Source organism: Polyodon spathula, chromosome 3 (genome assembly GCF_017654505.1).
Source record: "Polyodon spathula isolate WHYD16114869_AA chromosome 3, ASM1765450v1, whole genome shotgun sequence".
NCBI lineage: Eukaryota > Metazoa > Chordata > Actinopteri > Acipenseriformes > Polyodontidae > Polyodon > Polyodon spathula.
The window spans coordinates 54,356,590-54,376,969 of NC_054536.1; the positions used below are offsets into that span (position 1 = coordinate 54,356,590).

The 20,380-nt window shown below is 35.7% G+C and overlaps 1 protein-coding gene across 1 annotated transcript in view; it reads left to right on the top strand.

Moving 5' to 3' along the window:
• LOC121313180 (integrin alpha-8-like) overlaps positions 1 to 20,380 on the top strand; it is a 71,081-nt gene that overhangs the window by 23,977 nt on the left and 26,724 nt on the right. The window contains exons 14-21 of the mRNA XM_041245474.1: positions 5,151 to 5,196; positions 5,616 to 5,723; positions 10,185 to 10,240; positions 10,716 to 10,870; positions 11,993 to 12,130; positions 12,687 to 12,754; positions 14,572 to 14,719; positions 16,700 to 16,792. Of these exons, the coding sequence (XP_041101408.1) occupies positions 5,151 to 5,196; positions 5,616 to 5,723; positions 10,185 to 10,240; positions 10,716 to 10,870; positions 11,993 to 12,130; positions 12,687 to 12,754; positions 14,572 to 14,719; positions 16,700 to 16,792 (812 nt within the window). The remainder of the gene's footprint in view (positions 1 to 5,150; positions 5,197 to 5,615; positions 5,724 to 10,184; positions 10,241 to 10,715; positions 10,871 to 11,992; positions 12,131 to 12,686; positions 12,755 to 14,571; positions 14,720 to 16,699; positions 16,793 to 20,380) is intronic.

Consider the following 20,380-nt stretch of genomic DNA (forward strand, 5'->3'; position numbering starts at 1 on the left):
AACTTATACTTTGTTCTTACAAACCTTAAAGTTATAAACCAAGTGCTAAGACCACTGTAATTATTATTATTATTATTATTATTATTATTATTATTATTAGGCTTCCAAGCCAAAGGCTGGGAAGCCTATTGTTGTTGTTAAGATTTATTTATTTTTTTTTTTTTTTTTTTTTTTTTTTTTTTTCTTCCCAAAACTTTAAACTGCTTTTGCTTCAAAGCTGTGTGACTGATCAGGTTCTGACTTGGCAGGTAACAAGCTGGATATATTGGCTGTCAGATGCTGAAAATTTTTTGCTGCTGTGTCCTTGCAATTGGCGCCGTGACACATTTTTTGATAAAACCTTTTGGTGATTGATCCGGTGAAGTGATTGATCTGAAACTTGGCATATATCATCAGCATCCAAACCCGCAAAGTTTGCGAAGCAGAAGTTGCTGTGATATATTTTCATGTCAAAATGGCTGCCACAAATCTTATCAAAACACGCCCCTAACAACAAACTGCTGCTGTTTGAAAACTGTTTGCCCAACAAACTCCAAACTTGGTAGTTATTGTCCCAGTAACAATGGGATACAAATATGTAAAAATGGTGATGTTTTATAAAACAAGATGGCCGCCTCTTATATGTTTACATTTGAAATTTAAACCTGGGTCAGTTGGCAAACGATTTACTTGACTAACTCCAAACCCCACAAGCATCTTCCCTGAAACTGTATCGATACAACTGAAAATTGTGTTGACCATAAAACAAAAATTGAAAGGTATTTTTTAGATACCTTTCAAAATCTTCTTCCTGGGAACCAGTGAAGCCATTAATCTGACACTTGGCATACATCATCAGCATCCAAACCCACATCAAGTTTGCGAAGCAGAAGTTTCTGCGATAAATTTTTAATTTAAAGAAATGGCTGCCACAAACTGTACAGGTGTACGTTTACCTAAATTTAAAACTGCCTCAGTTGACAAACGGATTACTTGACTAACTCAAAACTTCACAAGCATCATCCTTGACACTGTAGCAATACAACTGACTTTTAACAAACTTGCATTAAACAAGATCTTCTTCTGTGGAACAGTTGAAGTTGCTGATTTTAAACTTGACACATTGAGAACTAAACACGCTTAGATGGGTACTGATACTGGAGCTTGGGAGCTGTAAAAGTGGTTGGCAGTTCTAGTTGTTGTTGTTATTATTATTATTATTATTATTATTATTATTATTATTATTATTATTATTATTATTATTATTATTATTATTTGTTGTTGTTGTTGTAATACCAGAATATCTAAGATTTTGTTGGTCTCCAAACAGGAAATCTTGTTTTTATAAATGCCATGCCACTGTTGGATTCTGATGCATTGTACACAACCCATTGGGGACCCTGGTAATTACATAAGTCAGGGTAGAACTCACCACTTTATAAATCATTCCAACGATATATATTTTGCCAATGGATGATTAGAAGAAATATGAGGTGATAGAGGTGACAGTATTATAAAAAACAAAGCCCTAATTAAGTGAGTAATGCATGCCTGAGCCATAATGGAGGAGACAGCATTCATAGAGCAAATAGGACCAAAGTTTGATCAGTTGTTTTCTCAATTATTCATGTCATCCAACCTGCCCTGCTAATTTTTATTGTACAGTGCTTTGAATGTTTGTCAGAAATTGGTACAGCCCATTTGCTAATGTCCTCTCAAAATCTTCATTTATAACACCCATTGGGAATGGCCAAACAGTCTTTATTCTGAGAGCATTCTAGTTCAGGTTCCCCAAAATATAAATGAATGCCATAAACTGGAATTTCATAGATGTTGAAATAGGTGACATACTATTTCAAGAACATGGGGAAGTAAAAGGTGAAGAAAATAGTTTTATTAAGAATACACTATATTCTTAATGCATTGTGTACTACTGTTATATTTTTGTCTCTTAGGGTCTAAAGAAATTCATTACTTTTTAAAATCTAAACTAACATGGCAAACTAACATGCATAACGTTCTATGTGGTGTACAAGTAAAACATGAACAAAACAGGCCGACCAAGGTGTCTTGTATAGAATCCCCAATCCGTGTATTGGACAAGAAGTGCAGAGCTCATAAAAAGACTGCGTTTGTCATTAGGTTTTAGTGAGAGTCCTGTTTGCTTTGAGCCATGGATCATGTTGTAATACCTACACAGTTTAAAGCCTCAACCTGGTAAAAGAATGTGCATATAAAGCTTGTTCGGAGAACTACTTTAACAGACGTGTGTATTAATAGTGAAGCAGGGCTTTCCTTCCTCCGCAATGCAAAGCCCTCATTTAGCTGCTGGAATCTTGTTATAACAAGTACCCAGAGGGATTTCACAAAATCATTTTAGTCTCACTTTAGCAGAATTTCATGCCAGTCTAAGTGATTTGCAGATGTGATAACCAGACATGGCTCCCACCAATAAAGTTATCCAGTCTAATCTTGCAGTAGGTGGGGTCTGAAAAACTTACTGTAAATGTAGCTACCCAGAAAAGGTACATGGCAAGCTGCCAAGAAACCAAGTTCTTGATATACAGTATTGACGGATACTTTTTCTTTTAAAACCCTTTACTGTGCTGGTATTGTTTTCATATGACCAACACTGTACACTCCTCCCCCCATGGATTCATCTGGTGGAAAACTCATTTTACCAAATGTTCATTTCTGCGGCCTTTGGCTCCAGGGTTATCTGGCACTGAGTTGCTCCTGCTGTGTTTTCAATCCCCTACTGCACTTTACCTTTAATCCTGCTAGACAGGAACACGAGCGCCACATTACACTTATTACTGGTACATACTTCAAAGGAATAACGTGTGTCCTGAAATTACAGGGGTATATGATTTCCGAGACAGATCTTTTTTTTTTCAATTTGAATTATGTGGGAAGTATTCTGTTGCCCTGTTGCTTTTACTTTTAATTTTATTTAAAGCTAAAGGACAAAAAAAAAAAAAAATGATATTTTCCTGGAACAAAGATTTTATAGGTTATTGATTTAATTTTTGTGTCCTGTAAGACCACAAAAAATAACTGCAAAGGTCCACTGCAAAGATAAAACAGGTGGTCCACGTGCACTGTATTTCCAGTCTAAAACATTAGACATTAAATTCAATAGATTAGATTAAAATTTTGCAGTGCATACATTGTAATACCAAAGGGTCAAACCAACTGTGGCAGGGTACTCCGCCACTGTGTGTATTTTATGTTTATATGTTGCATGTGATGTATTAATGTTGGTGTATATGTACTGGTGTATGGAATATAAATTGGGGTTATGTAACAAGAATGTTATAGAATGCATATTTATATTTAGACACGAGGATCGCACAATCACTTCACATGCAGATTAAAAGGGGTATTTGTATGGAAGCAGGGGAAGTGCACAAAGTAGTTCACGTGCAGATGTACCGAGATTGGATTGCTAATCAATCATTCAATTAGAATCTCGGTACATCTGCACGTGAACTACTTTGTGCACTTCCCCTGCTTCCATACAAATACCCCTTTTAATCTGCATGTGAAGTGATTATGCGATCCTCGTGTCTAAATACAAAGAAGCATTTTATAACACTCTTGTTACTCTCAAGGTTGGGTGTTCAGGGAGAAAGGATGGGAGCGAGAGAGGAGAAAATAAATAAGAAAAATAAAAATTGCTGGAGGGCCAGCACGATACTTATTCTGTGTTTAGTTTTCATCCCATTTGTTAGTGTCTGTCTGTTTTGGCCAAAGTTCAGTTTTGTTTTGTCTACAGTGTTTTTTGTTTGTTCAAACCTTTTATTTTGTTCACCAGCTGTTTATTTAATAAAAGTGCAGCAGCACATTTGTTACCAATCTGCTACGGATTTCCCTTCCTATCACTGATCATATCACCTTGGAGTGCTATGTTTCTTCCATGTCTGATGTCACCGCACAGGCCAGCTTGCCACGCCAATGTACAAAGCCCTCTTGGTTCATTCAAGTATAGGAGTTTGTTCTAAATAAACTAATTCAACCTTGGCCAGTTCAACACATGAGAGTTTTTTTTTTTTTCTAGAGCATCGTAGTGGTAAAAGGAAATTAATCTTAAACATAAGCTTAGTCTCCTCTTCATATACAGAATTGTTCTAGCACTTAAGACCTTCTGTCACAGTCTGGTAAGATTTTTAGACCTCAGATTTGTTTCTTCAGTCTTCTACTTGTGTAGGCCCCCTCATTTCCTTTCACTGACCTTGTGATTCATTCTTTGGAACTGTGTGTTGTGCTGTTGTAAATGAGAAAAATAAGCATGAATATATTGTGTTTCCTGAAATAAACTTTAGAAAAGATTCATAGTGTATACATTTATGTGAAGGGTTTTTACTAATAAAGCAGGTGACCTAATCGTCCATAAAAGTAATACTAATTTGTGTAAAGTATATATATAATATACTGAATTTCTGTACTTAATTTACTAAATTTAGTTTTACAAATATTATATGAAGTAAAACAATATCAAAACAGACAGGAAATAGATACCACAGTTGTTGTTTATTGCAAAAAGGTTAAATATTTTGAGTATTAATTAAAAACGTTTACCATGATTTATATGTAAATAGTGATTTTGGAACTAACAGTTTTTTTTTTTTTTTTTTTTTTTTTTTTTTAACAGAACTTATGCTCTATTTTATATACTTGAAGTTGATATTATGGGACTGTTATATCGTTTTTCACAATCATTGTGAATTTTCATCATTTCATTACGAAAATTGCTTATTAGTTTTGTAATCCATACATATGAGTGTTATCATTACTAAAATTGAGTATACAGTAAATTAAATAGCTAGAAAGTATTAAGGGGAGGGGTTGTATTATTATGTTTGGTAATATTAGCAAAGGCTAAGTTAAATGAACACTGGGATTACATTTTTGGAATGCATGTTTGTTTTATTGCATGGTCTTGGTTACTCACTAATGAAATTTTGCATTTTGAGAAATCGAATTCAAAGCGCCAAAGACAGTGAATCTAAACAGAATTGTGTTTATAAAACTTAAGTATTCCATTCAGGCTTATGCAAAATCACAAAAACGTGAAAAGGCTGTATTTGAAGAAAACCGGTTCAGACCCTGAAATGATTTCCAGCTGTGTATTTCTTGAAGCTAAAGCAATTTACTCTTTTTTATGACAGATTTGATTGTAGGCGCTTTTGGGGCAGGAAAAGCTGTTGTTTACAGGTATGCATGTTTTTTTACTTATTGGTAAACCCTTACATATAAATGTACATATTATTTCAGTGAAAGGTTATGTTGGGAGGGGAGGGGAGGGAAGGGGAGTCCTAACAGTCAGATTGTATCTGGCATCTAGGCTTAACTGTCTAAGTAAAAAACCTTTAACATTGCTAATGCAAAATAAATATTTTAGTACCCTCTACATGTTGTTTTCTAAATACACATCCATGGAGTGAGTTTGTGTGCATTTCAGGTTGCTTTGAAACATTAGCTTGAATTACATTACACAGTAATGCCTAAATCAATTGCCAGCAAAACACAGTTACTCTTATATATAGCAGTAACTGGAATATTTCTGACAGTCAGAGTTCACCATGCAACACATTACTGCAAAAGACTGTGACATCGTTGTTCTCTTTACACAGAGCTCGGCCTGTAGTGACAGTGGCTGCTCAACTCCTGCTGAACCGCGTGATTCTGAACCCAGAGAATAAAACTTGCCAGGTGCCAAACTCTGAGACCTCTGTGACTTGGTAAGCAGGCGTATTTTGGACTGGAAAGAGTGACCTGGCTGACATAGTGCCCTGAGAGTTTATATGTGACATTTGGCCTTGGGTGACAATGTTCACCCTTGTTTTCTTCCTCAAGTTGTGACTAGTTCATATATATATATATATATATATATATATATATATATATATATATATATATATATATAGGCCAATCCAGGGTAGCACTGACCGAAACTGACCAAATTAGTTGATCTATCAATTAGATTAGGTTAGATTGAGTATAAAATGCTTTTGCAATTATTGCATTTAAGTTGTAAGGTAAACAAGTGTGACAGCTGATTGTATTTGCTTTTATACAGGGTGGTTTTGAAGTCAGTAGGCATATTTCATATTTTTGTCTTCATACTATGTTGATGGCCCTATGATTCATTTTGCATGCAACAAACTGAGGACAAGATGCCATAAGAGCACTTGATAAGCTGAATCGTCATTGTAAGCAGTTCTAGTGTTTTTGTGTTTTAATTATGTAGACATGGTGTTTTATAATGATAATGTATCAATTGTTTTGGGGTATCCATGTGGTGTTTTTCTGTGGAGTTTTCCAACAAAGTAGGCGAATGCTTTCCAAGTCCGTAGGGGTAGATTTCTGCATCTTTTGGCCAGCTGTGTGACTTGTGCAGAGAGGATCCAGAAGCACAGTGGAGGGTGAAGTGAATCAGCTGTGAAGACTGTGCTCACTTCAGACCTGGCTGTGTGAGACATGTGCCAACATCACAAAGATACTAAGCTCCATTCCACCTCTTTTTTTCATACAATATATTTATATGGGCATTTATCGAATGATTGATTGATTGATTTAAACAAAAGTATTGAAAACTTTTCTTTTTCTCAAGCTGGTCCTAGAGGAAGCACCTACTAAATAATGGCATGGTTTTATCAGAGAAGCTTGTATAGCGGGTGTTGACAATATGAAAGATTTTCTTTGTGTCTGGTGACTTATTTTTATACTAGTGTTCCAAAGCAACTTTATTTTCCATAAATCAATGTCTAGAAGGTTGCATTTTTCTCTTTTTTTAACATATTGGTTTACACAGTATTGAGTCTTTTGCAGTGCACTTCTCGCTTTCCTTCTTATCGAGTTAGACTCTGAATTGACCTATCACCCCAGATTCTACCTCTAATAGCACTACAGCCCCGGGCTTTGATGTTACTTTGCACAGATAGTCTTAAAAGGATGAAGAGCTTCCTGGTGAAATGTGTAATATCTTGGGGATTATACAGATAACCACAAGTTTAGCTTCAAATTGTTTTCCACTGTGAAGAAGTCTATTATGCAACTGATCAGACAGTTTAGGTCAAAGATATGATCAAGTTTGGCTTACCTGATCTTGTACCTTGTGTTCTTCCAGTCATTCCCCATGTACAGCTGTGGTACGGAACAAATGTTGCCGTTGTGTGCATCAGCATTTCAGTTTGAATATATTAATTATGAAATCAATCAATCAATCTTTATTTTATATAGCACCTTTCATAGTGGACCACCATCACAAAGCGCTTTACAAGATGCAGTAACAAGAAAATCCATAATACTTCAAATACAGAGGAAAGTGCATAATACATGAAATAATACATTAAATACAGTGGAAAGTGCATAATACATGATAGTAACATAATACATGCAATAGTAGCAGCAACACAGCAGCTATTAGCAGATATCAGGCTTAAAGAGCATGGAAAGCAAGAGAAAACAGGTGGGTCTTCAGAGTTGATTTAAAGCGAGCAATGGTGGGAGCATCACACACCAAAGCTGGGAGAGAATTCCAGAGAGTAGGAGCCATGAGGCTAAACTAGCGTTCTCCAAGTGTAGTGCACTTTTGCTTGTGGATAACACCATGAAGGTAACATTATAGAGTAGCAACCCTCCTTGATAATGAGTGGAGCACATGTAACATTCACATGCATCACATTTTTAGTAAAGCTTGATGACACATAATGTGTCTCAATACCTGTTGGAGGTTTCTGTATAGCACAAGTTGTACTACACTCTTTTATACAAGTGTACCAAGGCTTTACTTTAAACAGCTGTGCAGTACTACCCCTCTGAAGATGGTGAAGATCTTCTCAACTTGTTTTATTTAGGTTAGAAGTTTAAACGTCTGTTTCCTGAGAGCTAATTGCTTCCTGTCCTTTCAGTTACATGGATTGATCACAGTGTTAGCACAAGCAGCGATTAGGTGACAGGAAGCAACCATAGCTTCCCACCTACCGTGTACTGTAAAATTAAAAAAATTATCCATATCTTTACAAAAGCAACATTTAAGAAATCCTCAATATAAGAAAAAAAGGTGACCTATGATTGTTTCTAGTGCTAGTAAGAGATAAGAATGTTGATTTCAAAGCTTTGTTTATCATCACTGTTTGAATGGTTTAATGAATTGCCTCAGTTAGGTGCCTGGTCCATGATTTGCTGATTTATCTCGAAAGTCATATTGCGTACTCTTAACATCAAAAACAGAAAGTGAATGTTAGTTATGCTATTGCATTTTGTGGGGTTCAAAAGCTAGTGATGTATAATGGCATTTTACTGTATTGTATTTATGGAAAAAGTCCTAGCATTGAACAAAACCAAGACTAGATGGCTGCCAAATGGTCACCTATGTCTAGATATGCCACTTCCTACAGTACATACGCTTAACTGTTCAATAGTGACGTTACTGTTTGTGTTTTTTTAAATCTATTTGGTGTTTGTGTTAGGAAGTGAAATGGCCACTCTTGGGGATTCACGGAGGACTGCAGAAATAAATGACTTTAATAGTCCCTTGAGCGAGCCTCAGAAGTATTTTAAAGGATACATGACATATAAGTTAACCACAAGGAAGGAATTGACTGAGTCACAACATAAGTGAGCCCTGCAGCAGCACTACATTTGAATTATCAGACAGTGTAAAATAAAGTGGAGTTTTTTACATTGTGGAACAGCCACCAAAATGTGCATTAAAAAGTACTGTATATGCATTTGCTTACATTAAATATTCATGCTGTACAATCAATAGTGCAGTATGTGGTAAGAAAATTGCTGCCATAAACTCAGTGGCTTAATGGAGAAGAGTGTCTCTATATTTTTCTGTTCTTTTTTAGGTAGTGGAAGATCCTTTTACAGTCTAAATTGAACCATTTAACCTACAGGCCTAATTTTGAAGCAAGTGTGTTTTCCTCCAAGAAATAGTCATATAAAGTCATATAAAACAGTCATATGTCTAAAAGAGTCATATTAAACTTGCTTAACAGACTTTGCATTATACCCCCTATATATATATATTATATATATATATATATATATATATATATAATATATATGATCAGTGTTGTACAGTTACACTTACAAAAATGAGGTAAAATGAACAGAGTTATTAAATAATTATTGTTATTGTTTGTGTGACAAGAATTGAAGTCCTCAGAGCAGGTTATGGGGTCTATCAAAAAGGTACAATGAAAATGTGTTTTTTGTGATTTGTGCTTTACTGTTGTTTTTATATGATAAGAGCTTCATGCTTAAAGCACACCGATTACTCCTATGTTTTAATTTAAGTCTGTGTAGACTCGCATCCAGAGAAACGATATGGTCTGTAGGAAATTGTTTGCTCCCTCATCTCTAGTGGCCTTCTCAGCAGGAAGTCATTTCAGCATAATGAATAGTAATTGCAGCTAAAATGCCCTGGTATCCATTAACAAGCAATTATGTCAAACTTTTGTTCGTTATTTCATCAAATATTTAGGTTTTGAGGGTTTCTTTTATTTTTTGACACAGCATTTTACTTTACTGTTACATTATTCGTTGTGATTTTTGTTTTCAATGAAAGCTGCATTTCTTTGTCTAGTTACTCATTTTTGATAATTTAGTAGTATTTTGGTTTCAGAGCAACCCCTTGCATTCCAGTGCATTATAGTTATCTGATTTGCCTGCATGTCATTCCTAGAGAAGGGATGGGCACCTCTAGCCCTTCCTGATCAGGACTTTGTCTACAGTAACAATGTTCTTAATTGTTGTAGTGAACCAATTAAACCTCCATTAAGGTAATCCACTAATTCATTATACCTGTTAAACATAATGTAGATGGCCCTCTGACCAGAGTTGCCCATTGTCCGATGTGGAAGTTATTGAGAGTAATGCTCCTAGCAGTAGAAATCTCCAAGAATAGAAATAATGATCTGTACTCTTCTAGGCCATCATTTATTGATGCATTTCGACCATGTCCAGTATGTTAGCAGGAATATTAACAACCCCAAGATAATAACCCAATGATTATGTTTGAGTATTTTAAATAACGTACCTCTGTGAGTTTGACAGTGATTTCTGGCTGATATAACTCTAAAATAAAGCTACCTTTCGGTTTGGTCAAAAACAACACACACCTTTGATGTGAAGCACTGTGAAATTGGAACCTGTATTAAAACAGCATTTTCCACTTTATTCCCAAACAGCTTGACTGTAAGAGTTTGTGCAACAGTATCAGGCCGTGGCATACCAGATTCAGTAGGTAAGCAGCTGGTTTGAGTTTCTTTTGTTCTCAAAGGCAGCACTTTCCCAAAAATGGAAATTGTGCATCTGTGTGTCAAGTAAGTCAGATATTCAGAAGCCAAAAAGATAGCGCTTTTGCTACGAGGTAGATGAATCAAAGCTAAGCAAAAACAGCCTCCCACGTTCAGTTGTGATACAACAAAAGTGCCACAAAACTTTTTCCATGTGGTGTCACTAATTCTATGGTAATCCGCTTTCACATTTGGATCAAAGTAGAACCATTATTTAAGCATCTGTGGTACTTCAGAATTAATATTGTAATGAAATGATAATGGCATATTCAGAAACAGGTATTTTTGAATCTCAAATAACCTTAACATTTCAAAGTCACTTCCAGGATAATAGTGTAAAGCTAAATATATCCATGTGTCCTATGTTTTTAATCCTTAGAAGCATTGCTTTAAATGCTGTATCTTTAATTTGTATCTCACCAGCCTTAAATACCGAACTGCATCTGGATCGGCTGAAACAGAAAGGAGCAATAAAAAGGATCCTATTCCTTGAGAATGCCCAATATCAGTATACCTTCCAGCTGCTGGTTGAGAAGAGGAAACCTCAGGCATGTCAGAACTTTGTTGTGTACCTAAAAGTGAGTATAGCAGCTAGGATTCCTCGACTACCCCTTGTAGACACTTCATTGTGTACTTTTCCAGCCAAGGACATGTTCAACAAACAGATGTACTCACATAGGATGTACATCTATGGGAGATCTATAGGAGAACACTACTCACTAAACTCTTGATACTTCTCCTCGTGTCATAGGTTTTGGTAATGTGCATTAATATGGTTGAAAGTGTTAGTAGTGCTATCGACTTAGAAAACACTCAACAACATTTTAATGACTCTGCAATAGAGATGGCATGCTTTGCTTTCTAGTGCAGAACTGAATTAGCTTTGTGAAATTGGAGACCATGTTATTGAATCATATACAAGTCAAATATAATCTCAATTTGCTTATCTCTGCAGAAATGTTACCGTATCCATTTATTAGTCCTAACTGACTACAAAAAGTCATATGCACATTATATGGAAAACAGTTTTTCAATACTATTGTATGCTGCCCGTAAAATTAATAAAATATGAACTATTGCCTTGAGGCAGTGCAGAAGCCCTGCCAGTATAATGTATGGGGAAGATTGGGCTGGCAGGGAGGGGGTTCAATTCCCCAAAAATGTGTCTGGAGCCATAATTGAATGATTACTTAGACTCCAGCCACAAGTGTATAAAAAGGGTAATCACAGGTGTTAGTATGAGTGTTAATTTTGGAGTTGGTGTTTGTGTGTGCTGTACTGTGCTTTGTTGGAATTGAAGGGCATATGTAGTCATTTTGTCGTTTGTGTAAATCTTCTATTTTGGCCCTTGTGCCTATTTTGTTTTGTTTGTTTGTGTTTGTGTGTTAGTTTTGTTATTAAAAGTGTGCAATAGCTCTTTAAATCTGCAGCTTCTTGTGTCTGAGTCTCTCTCCCTGAAAGAGCCTTGCCAGTGACACTACCCTGTCACTAAAATATTATTGGTCACCGACTTTTATATCTTACTAATCAATCAAATAAACCGTAATATGTATTCCATACATATATAGGTTTAAACACTTCTAGAGTAATGTGTTTTATGGCTGTGAATCAAAGTGAATGGGTTGTTATGAGCCTGCAATGCTTCACACTATTGATCAGACTCTCTTATTGATTTACATTGCTGCTCTTGTTTCCATCAGGATGAGACAGAGTTTCGAGATAAGCTGACTCCTATCAGCATTGGGTTGAATTACAGTCTGGATGAATCGAATCCTCCTGGGGGTTTGACTCTGAAACCAATATTGAATTATTATGGGAAGCCATTCATTCATGAGCAGGTATGGTTGCATTGGTTATGCTTTTTAAACTGGGCAGTTTATTGATTTATATGATACATTGCTTATTTAAGTTAATAAAATTAAGTGTTGGAACAAGTGTATTAACAACAGAATGAAGGTGTGGTGAAGCTCAGGCAAGCTTGATTAACATGTGTTTTTGAATGAGATATGGTTTTTCAAAGTAAAGACAGAAATAAGTTTGTAGTTTTCATAAAAAAATGTATAATAATCAGAAAAACGTGTATTACGAAAACAACGCATAACAGAATTTCCAGAATCACATTCCTCACTGGTTTGTCTTTAAAGTTCATTGGAAAATATTGTGCAAAACAGCTTTAAGCGTATACTCAGTAAAAATGAAAAGCTCTCATGTTAGTCTTTGAACTATTTCTTTTAGTTTTTAGTATGTGTAGTACTTTATAAAAAAAGTTTCCAGGTTTCAGGCATAAGTTATGGTTAGTGCATAATATGAGTCTTTGCTCGTAGTAAATATGACTGTATGTACACTGAAAAAAAAGATATAATTGTGAACCATTTTGCTTAATTAATAACATAGGTCTACATTCTTGTGGACTGCGGAGAAGACAATGTGTGTATCCCAGATCTGAAGCTTTCAGCCAGGATGTAAGTCTCTCTCTCTCTCTCTCTCTCTCTCTCTCTCTCTCTCTCTCTCTCTCTCTCTCTCTCTCTCTCTCTCTCTTCTCTCTCTCTCTCTCTCTATATATATATATATATATATATATATATATATATATATATATATATATATTGCTTTATATTCGATATATATGTGAAACAATGTGAACAATAACAAAGTCAAACACTTTAGGGTATCGTCCCAAGCTTTAGTAAAAACACTTGGAAATTAATATTCACTTCCGGCTTCCGGACGTATGCTGTTTTTTTTTTTTTTTTTTTTTTTAAATTTAGTGACCACTTATTATTTTTATTTATTTTCTCCCAATTTTGAATGTCCAATTAGTCCCCACACAGCACAGATGTTCTGAAGGCGTGTGAGTGTCCAATGATCTCACAAGCCTGAACCCAGAATCGCTTTTACGCCGAGCAATCCAGAGCAGCAGTGGGCAGGCTACCGATCCAAGACCAGCCATGCCTCTTATCCACTCAGAATGTGCTCGGTGTCTGGTATCCGAGATCTGGTAGAAAAATAAAAATAAAAGGTTTTATTAATTGTAACAGCACTGGTATAATTTACATGTTAACCTGTCCCTGTGGGTTGGTATATGTTGGACAGACAAAAAGGGCTTTAAAACTGTGTATCGACGGACACAAAGCAGCAATTAGAAATAATAATCAGGAGTATTCCATTGCTAAACACTACAGTAAAGCTGGGCACACATCTTCTCCACACTCATTGTGAACCCTGGGTGCGGAGAAGGTCAATGTGCCAGCCCATGGGGGCAATCTGGTTAATTTACTTCTACATAGAGAAGCATATTGGATTCTAAACTAAGAACACTAGAACTATTTGGACTTAATGAAGATCTAAATTTATGTCCTTTAATTTAATTTAATGCTATTGTTGCTAACTGTGGTATATCTTTGCTGCAGCTGTGTTGAAAGGGAGAAGCTAATTGAATGTTATCATCTCTTTGACATCAGTAATTTATGTCCTATGTATTTGTAATGGTCAGCTGATTGCCCCTACAGCTCTTAAGGAACATGTGTTCCACTGAGTATTACACTTTTCTTTGTTCTTTTTGACGGTCTGAAGAAGACTGGGATCGGACAAAACACTTTAGCAATTTTGTATTTTTATGTAATAAATTATTTTTTAACTGAACCATATGCGTTGTGGACTTGCTTTTTAACCGGGAGATGCACTCTACATTTGTGGTGTGTTGCCTCTGAAGGAGAGCTTTGATGCAGTGCTCCCAAGATGAGGCACCCCGTCATTATACCAAGACTTTCAAACACTTTTGTAGCGCCGTCTGTATATTTTTGTGAATTTTGTTCTTGTCGATTTAGCTACCTGTGCTTTCAACTGTTTTAACAGCTGAATGTTGTTCTTTAGTATCCCATTATCAATGCAATTCATATAGATACAGTATTTAAGACAATAGTGTCATCTAAGTACAAAGTGTATATTTAAAAATAAATAATACAAAAATATATACAGCTTTTACAAACATAAGCTATTCCAGACACTAAGTACAATTAAATACTAAATAATGTAACTCTTTTGACACACTTTACAATAGGAAAATGTTTAACAGCAGATTGGAAAGTTAAAGCACAAGGCCATTCGGGGGGAAAAAAAAAACTGTTTATCCTTTAGACATGGTCTTCAGTAGATAGCTTTTATTTTGGGTGGATTAAGTTTTATGAATCCCCCTGTGTTTTTGTTGGTAAAGGTATACCACATCTTCAAATTTTATTCAGTTCTAAAACTGCTAATAAAACTTTTATCTGCCCTACAGGGACAGAGAACAGTTAATCATCGGGGAGGAGAACCCACTGATGCTGACTATAAATGCACAGAACCAAGGGGAGGGAGCCTACGAGTCAGAGCTCCATGTGCTCATCCCCCAAGAAGCAGATTACATCGGAGTCGAGCGCAAGAATGAGGTAATCATATCAAGGGGTCACGGTTTTTAATTAGTGATGTTCAATCCATTTCAGCTGGGCCCACAATGAAATCTCAATAAATCCATCTTTGAACTATCAGACACAAAGATGACAGGAAGTTAGTTTGTCCTGAGGTCAGCTACTCAGACATCTTTGCTTTCAGGCTGCTTTTATTATTATTAGTTTTATTGTCTCTGAAGACTACGGATTAAGAGGCAGAGAAGGGTGGGATATTGAAGGACATTATTGCGTTTACTGCATGGATATTTGAGCCATATTTAATTTAATAAAAGGGCTATACTTGCAGTGCAAGTGGTGCACAGTGTCATTCAAACACTGTTACAGAAGATTGGATAGTTCTTGGTTGACCCCATTATTTTCAGTTATTTACTGTTAGCTATTTTTTTTTAAATGCAAACTTCCATCTTCTCAAAAAAAAAAAATTGGGTATTGCTTTTGTAAAGGCAATGGTATTTTGGTAGCATAATTAAAATAACTTCTTAGTCAAATAGACTTCAGCTTTTAACAAATTGTTTACATGGTTACATTTTTTGTCCTTGAAACTTGGCTTTTGTTAAAAAATGTAAAACGATCTTTTCATCTTGGTGTCACCAGACACAGCATGTCTCATTTACTTTAAATCACGACATTTAAAAATGGTTCAGTTTATACAACCTTTAACACGAGAAGTACCTCAGTGTAAATAAAATCGACACTTCTTATGCAAACCAGTGCATAGAGAAGTAAACGTAGAAAACCATATTTACATATGAGGTTGAAGTCAGCTTCCGTGAACATAAAGTCAGGGTTGAATAATGTAGACAGATATTGTTTTGTGATCAAACTGTACTCAGCTAACATTAACTGGTGGAGATATGGAGATTTTGTCATTATTTGTCTGGATTGGGCGCTGGTTTGGGTAGGGTTTACTTGTGTGAAATTGTCAAAACATACCACCAGTTGGTCTGCATTCACAGTGCTTTTCCATCTTTCCTTAAAGTAATTGAAGCTAACAAAATAGTTTCATAAATTGCCTCTGCCATGCACATCTATTCATTATATAGGTCTTAAATGTATAATTTCCAAACATGATATCTGGTACTACACTAGGTTAAGAAAAAAAACATTTACAAGTCATGCTTTTTGACTGTCTCTTCCTGGGAACTTTCACCTGCCTTCAGCCAGTAACATGGTTTGACCCAGAAGACACTGCTGAGGTGAACTGACCCAGGGAGTACAAGTGCAAACAGATAACCCAAGAAAGAGACATAGAAACCGATACTTTCCTATAACCTAAAGTAGTGCACTAAATCATCTTTTAAAGTTGAGGTGTAGTAGCTAATGCAAAATGGCTAAGATTTATGGAATTATTTTGTTAGCTACAGTTATGTCAATGGAAAAGTAGAGGGAAATAGAGGTATAGCTGTAAGTGATTTAAATGTGTTTTCCATGTAATTACAGTTTATCATGCCAGTGTGGCCCTGATTTGCAACACAAATTTAAAATGACTTTTTTTTGGCTTCTCCTCATATCAAGTATGGTGTTTATTTTCTCATGAGCAAAGTAAAAAAGAATAGCAGGGCTTCTCAGGGGTGCTTTGGTTCTTCTAGAACAGTAGTTTGGTTTTCTCTAACAATAGGCTGTTTACATTAGTGTCATAACCGAAAGGAGCTTTTCTTACGGAAGCATTATTCATTCCGACTTGGAAGTATCACTTTTAAACCTGAGTACGGCTTTGGATACTGTTAAATTAGATTAGGCCCAGGCTCATCACGCTGTCCAAATGAAAGAAGACATAGTTTCAAACCAAAACATGCCACAGGCTATCCTGTACATGAATGGCTGACCTTTCTCAGGTGACTGAAATCCAACAGTTTCACAGCTGCAGATGCAATCAGGCAATGCCAAGGAAGAAGCACACGCACATAGATGTGCACATGGCTGTTAATACTGCGTGTTTGTCTTTTCTTTATCTCCCAGGCTTTACGGCAGCTGAGCTGCGAGTACAGGATGGAGAATGTGACCAGAATGGTGGTGTGTGACCTTGGAAACCCCATGGTAGCTGGAACCAATGTAAGAGAAAAAACAAGATGCATTTCACTAATTCCCATGTAATTCAATTTCAGAAAGAGCACTAATGGAAGAGTCACACTTTTAATGCTATGCATAAACAGCCCTTGCTAATCTCCCTAGAACAGGAAATGGTTTGCGTAATATGATACCTCTACAGCAAAGAAACTCAGTGACTGATCACTTGGAATCCACAGATCAATATTAAACACTTGTTGAATATCAGCATTTTTTCGATAGCTTTTTAGCCTAAAAACTCGAGTTAAAAGGTCATCAGGCAATTATCAGAATTATAGATTTAAAATATTGTATTATCCAGGATGTTGACATTTTTTAAAGTAATTAAGAACTTTCTTTTCCAATGGCAATGCCTTCGGTACATGATGAAATTCATCCTGCATAAATTCCTTGTCAAAACAGATATCTGAATTAAATGTATGGGCAACTGTTAAAGTGTTTATTGACACCTTTACATTTTCACAGTCTTCTGCAGCTCTCATCTCCTATCAGAGACCTGTAGCTTACTACCAGACCAGACCAATCAGTCCAACTAAATAACTTCTCTTTGCCTTATATACTGCACTTATATATTGCACAGTGGATTAGGTGATGCGACACGTGACATATGTTTTGCACAGCATTGCCTTGTGATGTGCCTACTTTAAAAATAAAAAATATATACTCTTACCCCATACAGTATCTACTGATATTGTACTTATTTTTATACCATACCAGTATAGATATGAATATAAAAGGTTAAAAAATATATATTAAATGTATAGTCACACAACTGCAGTGTGCAGTCACAGCTTTTGTATTAAATAAAATCAGTATGACAGTTTATACAGTTAAAACTTCAATTATTGTGTTAAAGCAATTCATTGTGAAAGGTGGACAGTACATAACTCCTTCATACAAAAGGTACGCTGTACGTACCGAACACTGGTGTGGGCACATTTGTTATTTCTATTTTAGCGTACTGTTACCCTTTATTAAATACATTAGTATATGTTATTTTACATGACAATAAATAACAAAAGTCAACTTGACATTATTTTGATATTGTAAATGATTGTGTTAGGCAGCTTGTGGCATCTGTAATAATGATCAGACAGCTTACCCCCTCAGTTAAAGTATTAACAAGTGTGCGGTAAGGATTAGTGGGTGATCCTATGTAATACAATCAGTGTGGCCACTGTACTCGGTCAAGGTTGAAACTCAACACCCACTGGAACAATTTGGACCAGTGCCCACGACTTTAGACTACACCACAAAACACAGCAGTCATATAGTAGGATTCATATCATTAGGTGGAATGTTACTGGAATCAACACTTGATTGACCAAACCTCAATGTGAATTTAGAATTACGGAAAAAAAAAAGTTATAAATGCTGTTATGCTTGTAGTTCTGCTAGCGCTCCTCAGCTCTTATCTGCACTCTCAAGCAGGCCAAATTGTGCTAAATTGTGTGGAGTAATAAAAGCTTTATCTGTGCCAGTTAAGATACTTACTTCCAGAGACAACAGTTTTCTCACATATACTGTAAAGAAGAGCCTTGACTTCTGCATGGTCTATAATGTGATCATGTTATAAATCCACAATTCATATATAGTGTGGATCAGTGACAAGCGGACAGTGCTGACTCCCTGTTTTGCGCAAAATGTTACTTTTATACACTCAATAAGAAACATATATAATGGGAATTCTGCAATGTGGTGACACTTATTTTACAGAAGCTGTAGCTACTATAAAGTAGAAAGCAGCAAAATCCTAAAAGAAATACATACATTTTTAGTATGTATATGTTATATATTTAAATATATAAAGATTTACAATACATACAGTTAATTCTGAATTAAACATTTAAAACATTGTAATATGCAACAACAAAAAAATGTAATATTGCATAGCCCAATCTGTCCATATTGTAACTACGACTAGAGCATTTGTAATAGTTTAGTCTGTTAACACACACTAAATATGGTACAGTTTTACAATATTAAAATAGTAAAAAGCAAATGCAGTACAGTATTATTAGTTAGCATTCTATCTCCTGATCAAAAAGCCATTATACTTGATTTCCCCAGACTTCACGGAAGTTGAGGATACCATGAAGTACTATGAATTTTAAAACAAGAATTTAATATGAATACGTTTGACATATACATAATTATGCTCAAGCGCAATGGTGAAACTCTAAATGACTTCTGAGTTCTGAAAGAATTCTGTGTTTAAAAAAAAAAAAAAAAAGCATTAATGCATTAAAGGGAAAATGCTATAGAGCAGCTTGTAACCTTAGACTTAAACTTTAGAAATGGTCAGAGCCAAAAGAGAAATAATAAAGGGAACAAGCATGCCAGTAACATTTTCTCAGCCTGTGTGGGACATGCTGAGATGTACTTTATAGTAATTACTGTATAGTGAATTTTACTGTAGAGCTTTGTATGTGGGATTTAGTTGCATTAGAAAAAGCAGTGAAGGAAAAACCAACATATACTTTCCAGATTTTTTTTTTGGGGGGGGCGGGGGGGGGGGGGGGGGATTCAGTGTTCACTGTTTTAAAGCTGGCATCCGTGACATGTATGATCATGTATTGCATAACATAGCTTATGTGTACCACAGATGTTTAAAAAAAAAAAAATTATTTAACAGGAAAGCACGTATTTTGTGATATTTTTCTGTTGTATAATTTTCCTTTAAATGGCAACTAATATAGATCATTTTAGGTGGCTATTAGATTTATTTAATCCTGAGTAGCACAGGTCTAAATGTGCAATGGAAACATATTGTCATTTCATCCACACAACTGTCCATGCCAGCTCAGCATATCACAGGAATAAACACTTCTTCAAATTATTATTAATTATTATTATTAATTAGTAATTTAGAAAATGCTTTTCCAAAGCGACTTACAGAGACTAAGGGGTGAACGATGCTTCAGAACTGCTGCTGCAGTGTCACTTACAATAGCACCTCGGTTTTACATCACAAGGAGATTAAGTGACTTGCACTGGGTCACACAGTGAGTCAGTGGCTGAACTGGGATTGAACAGGGAACCTCCTGGTAACAAGCCCACTGGACCACCAAGTCTACAAAACTATAGTGAGCAGTGCACATAAAATGACCCCCACAAGACCCAAACCAAGAACAAATAGCTTTTTGATTGCTTGAATACAGATCTTACAATTCCGTGAGTATCCTTCAAACTTGTGTTTTGTTTTACTTTCATGTTTTTAGGATTAACATGAATTGCAAAAGAACATCGGCCACATGGGCTGCTTATAAACCCACCCGTTAGTTTGCATTTTTTGATAGTTACAAGGCCATGTCTTCCCTGCTTCTTTGAATAACTTCATAAAAAAACATCAGAAGAATGCATATAAAAAATATAGTCATTCCTACTGTTTAAAACTCTCTGTTCAGCCTTGCCCCTGACAGACAGTTACCTCTCGCAACAGATGTTCCCATTTATGCGTGCAAGATACAAAGCATGTTTTCATGTCAGAATTGAATTTGCTTGGATTTGCCACTATCTATTTTTATGCGCGTGGCCTAGCTTTGGGACAGAGATAGGACAGACCCAATACAG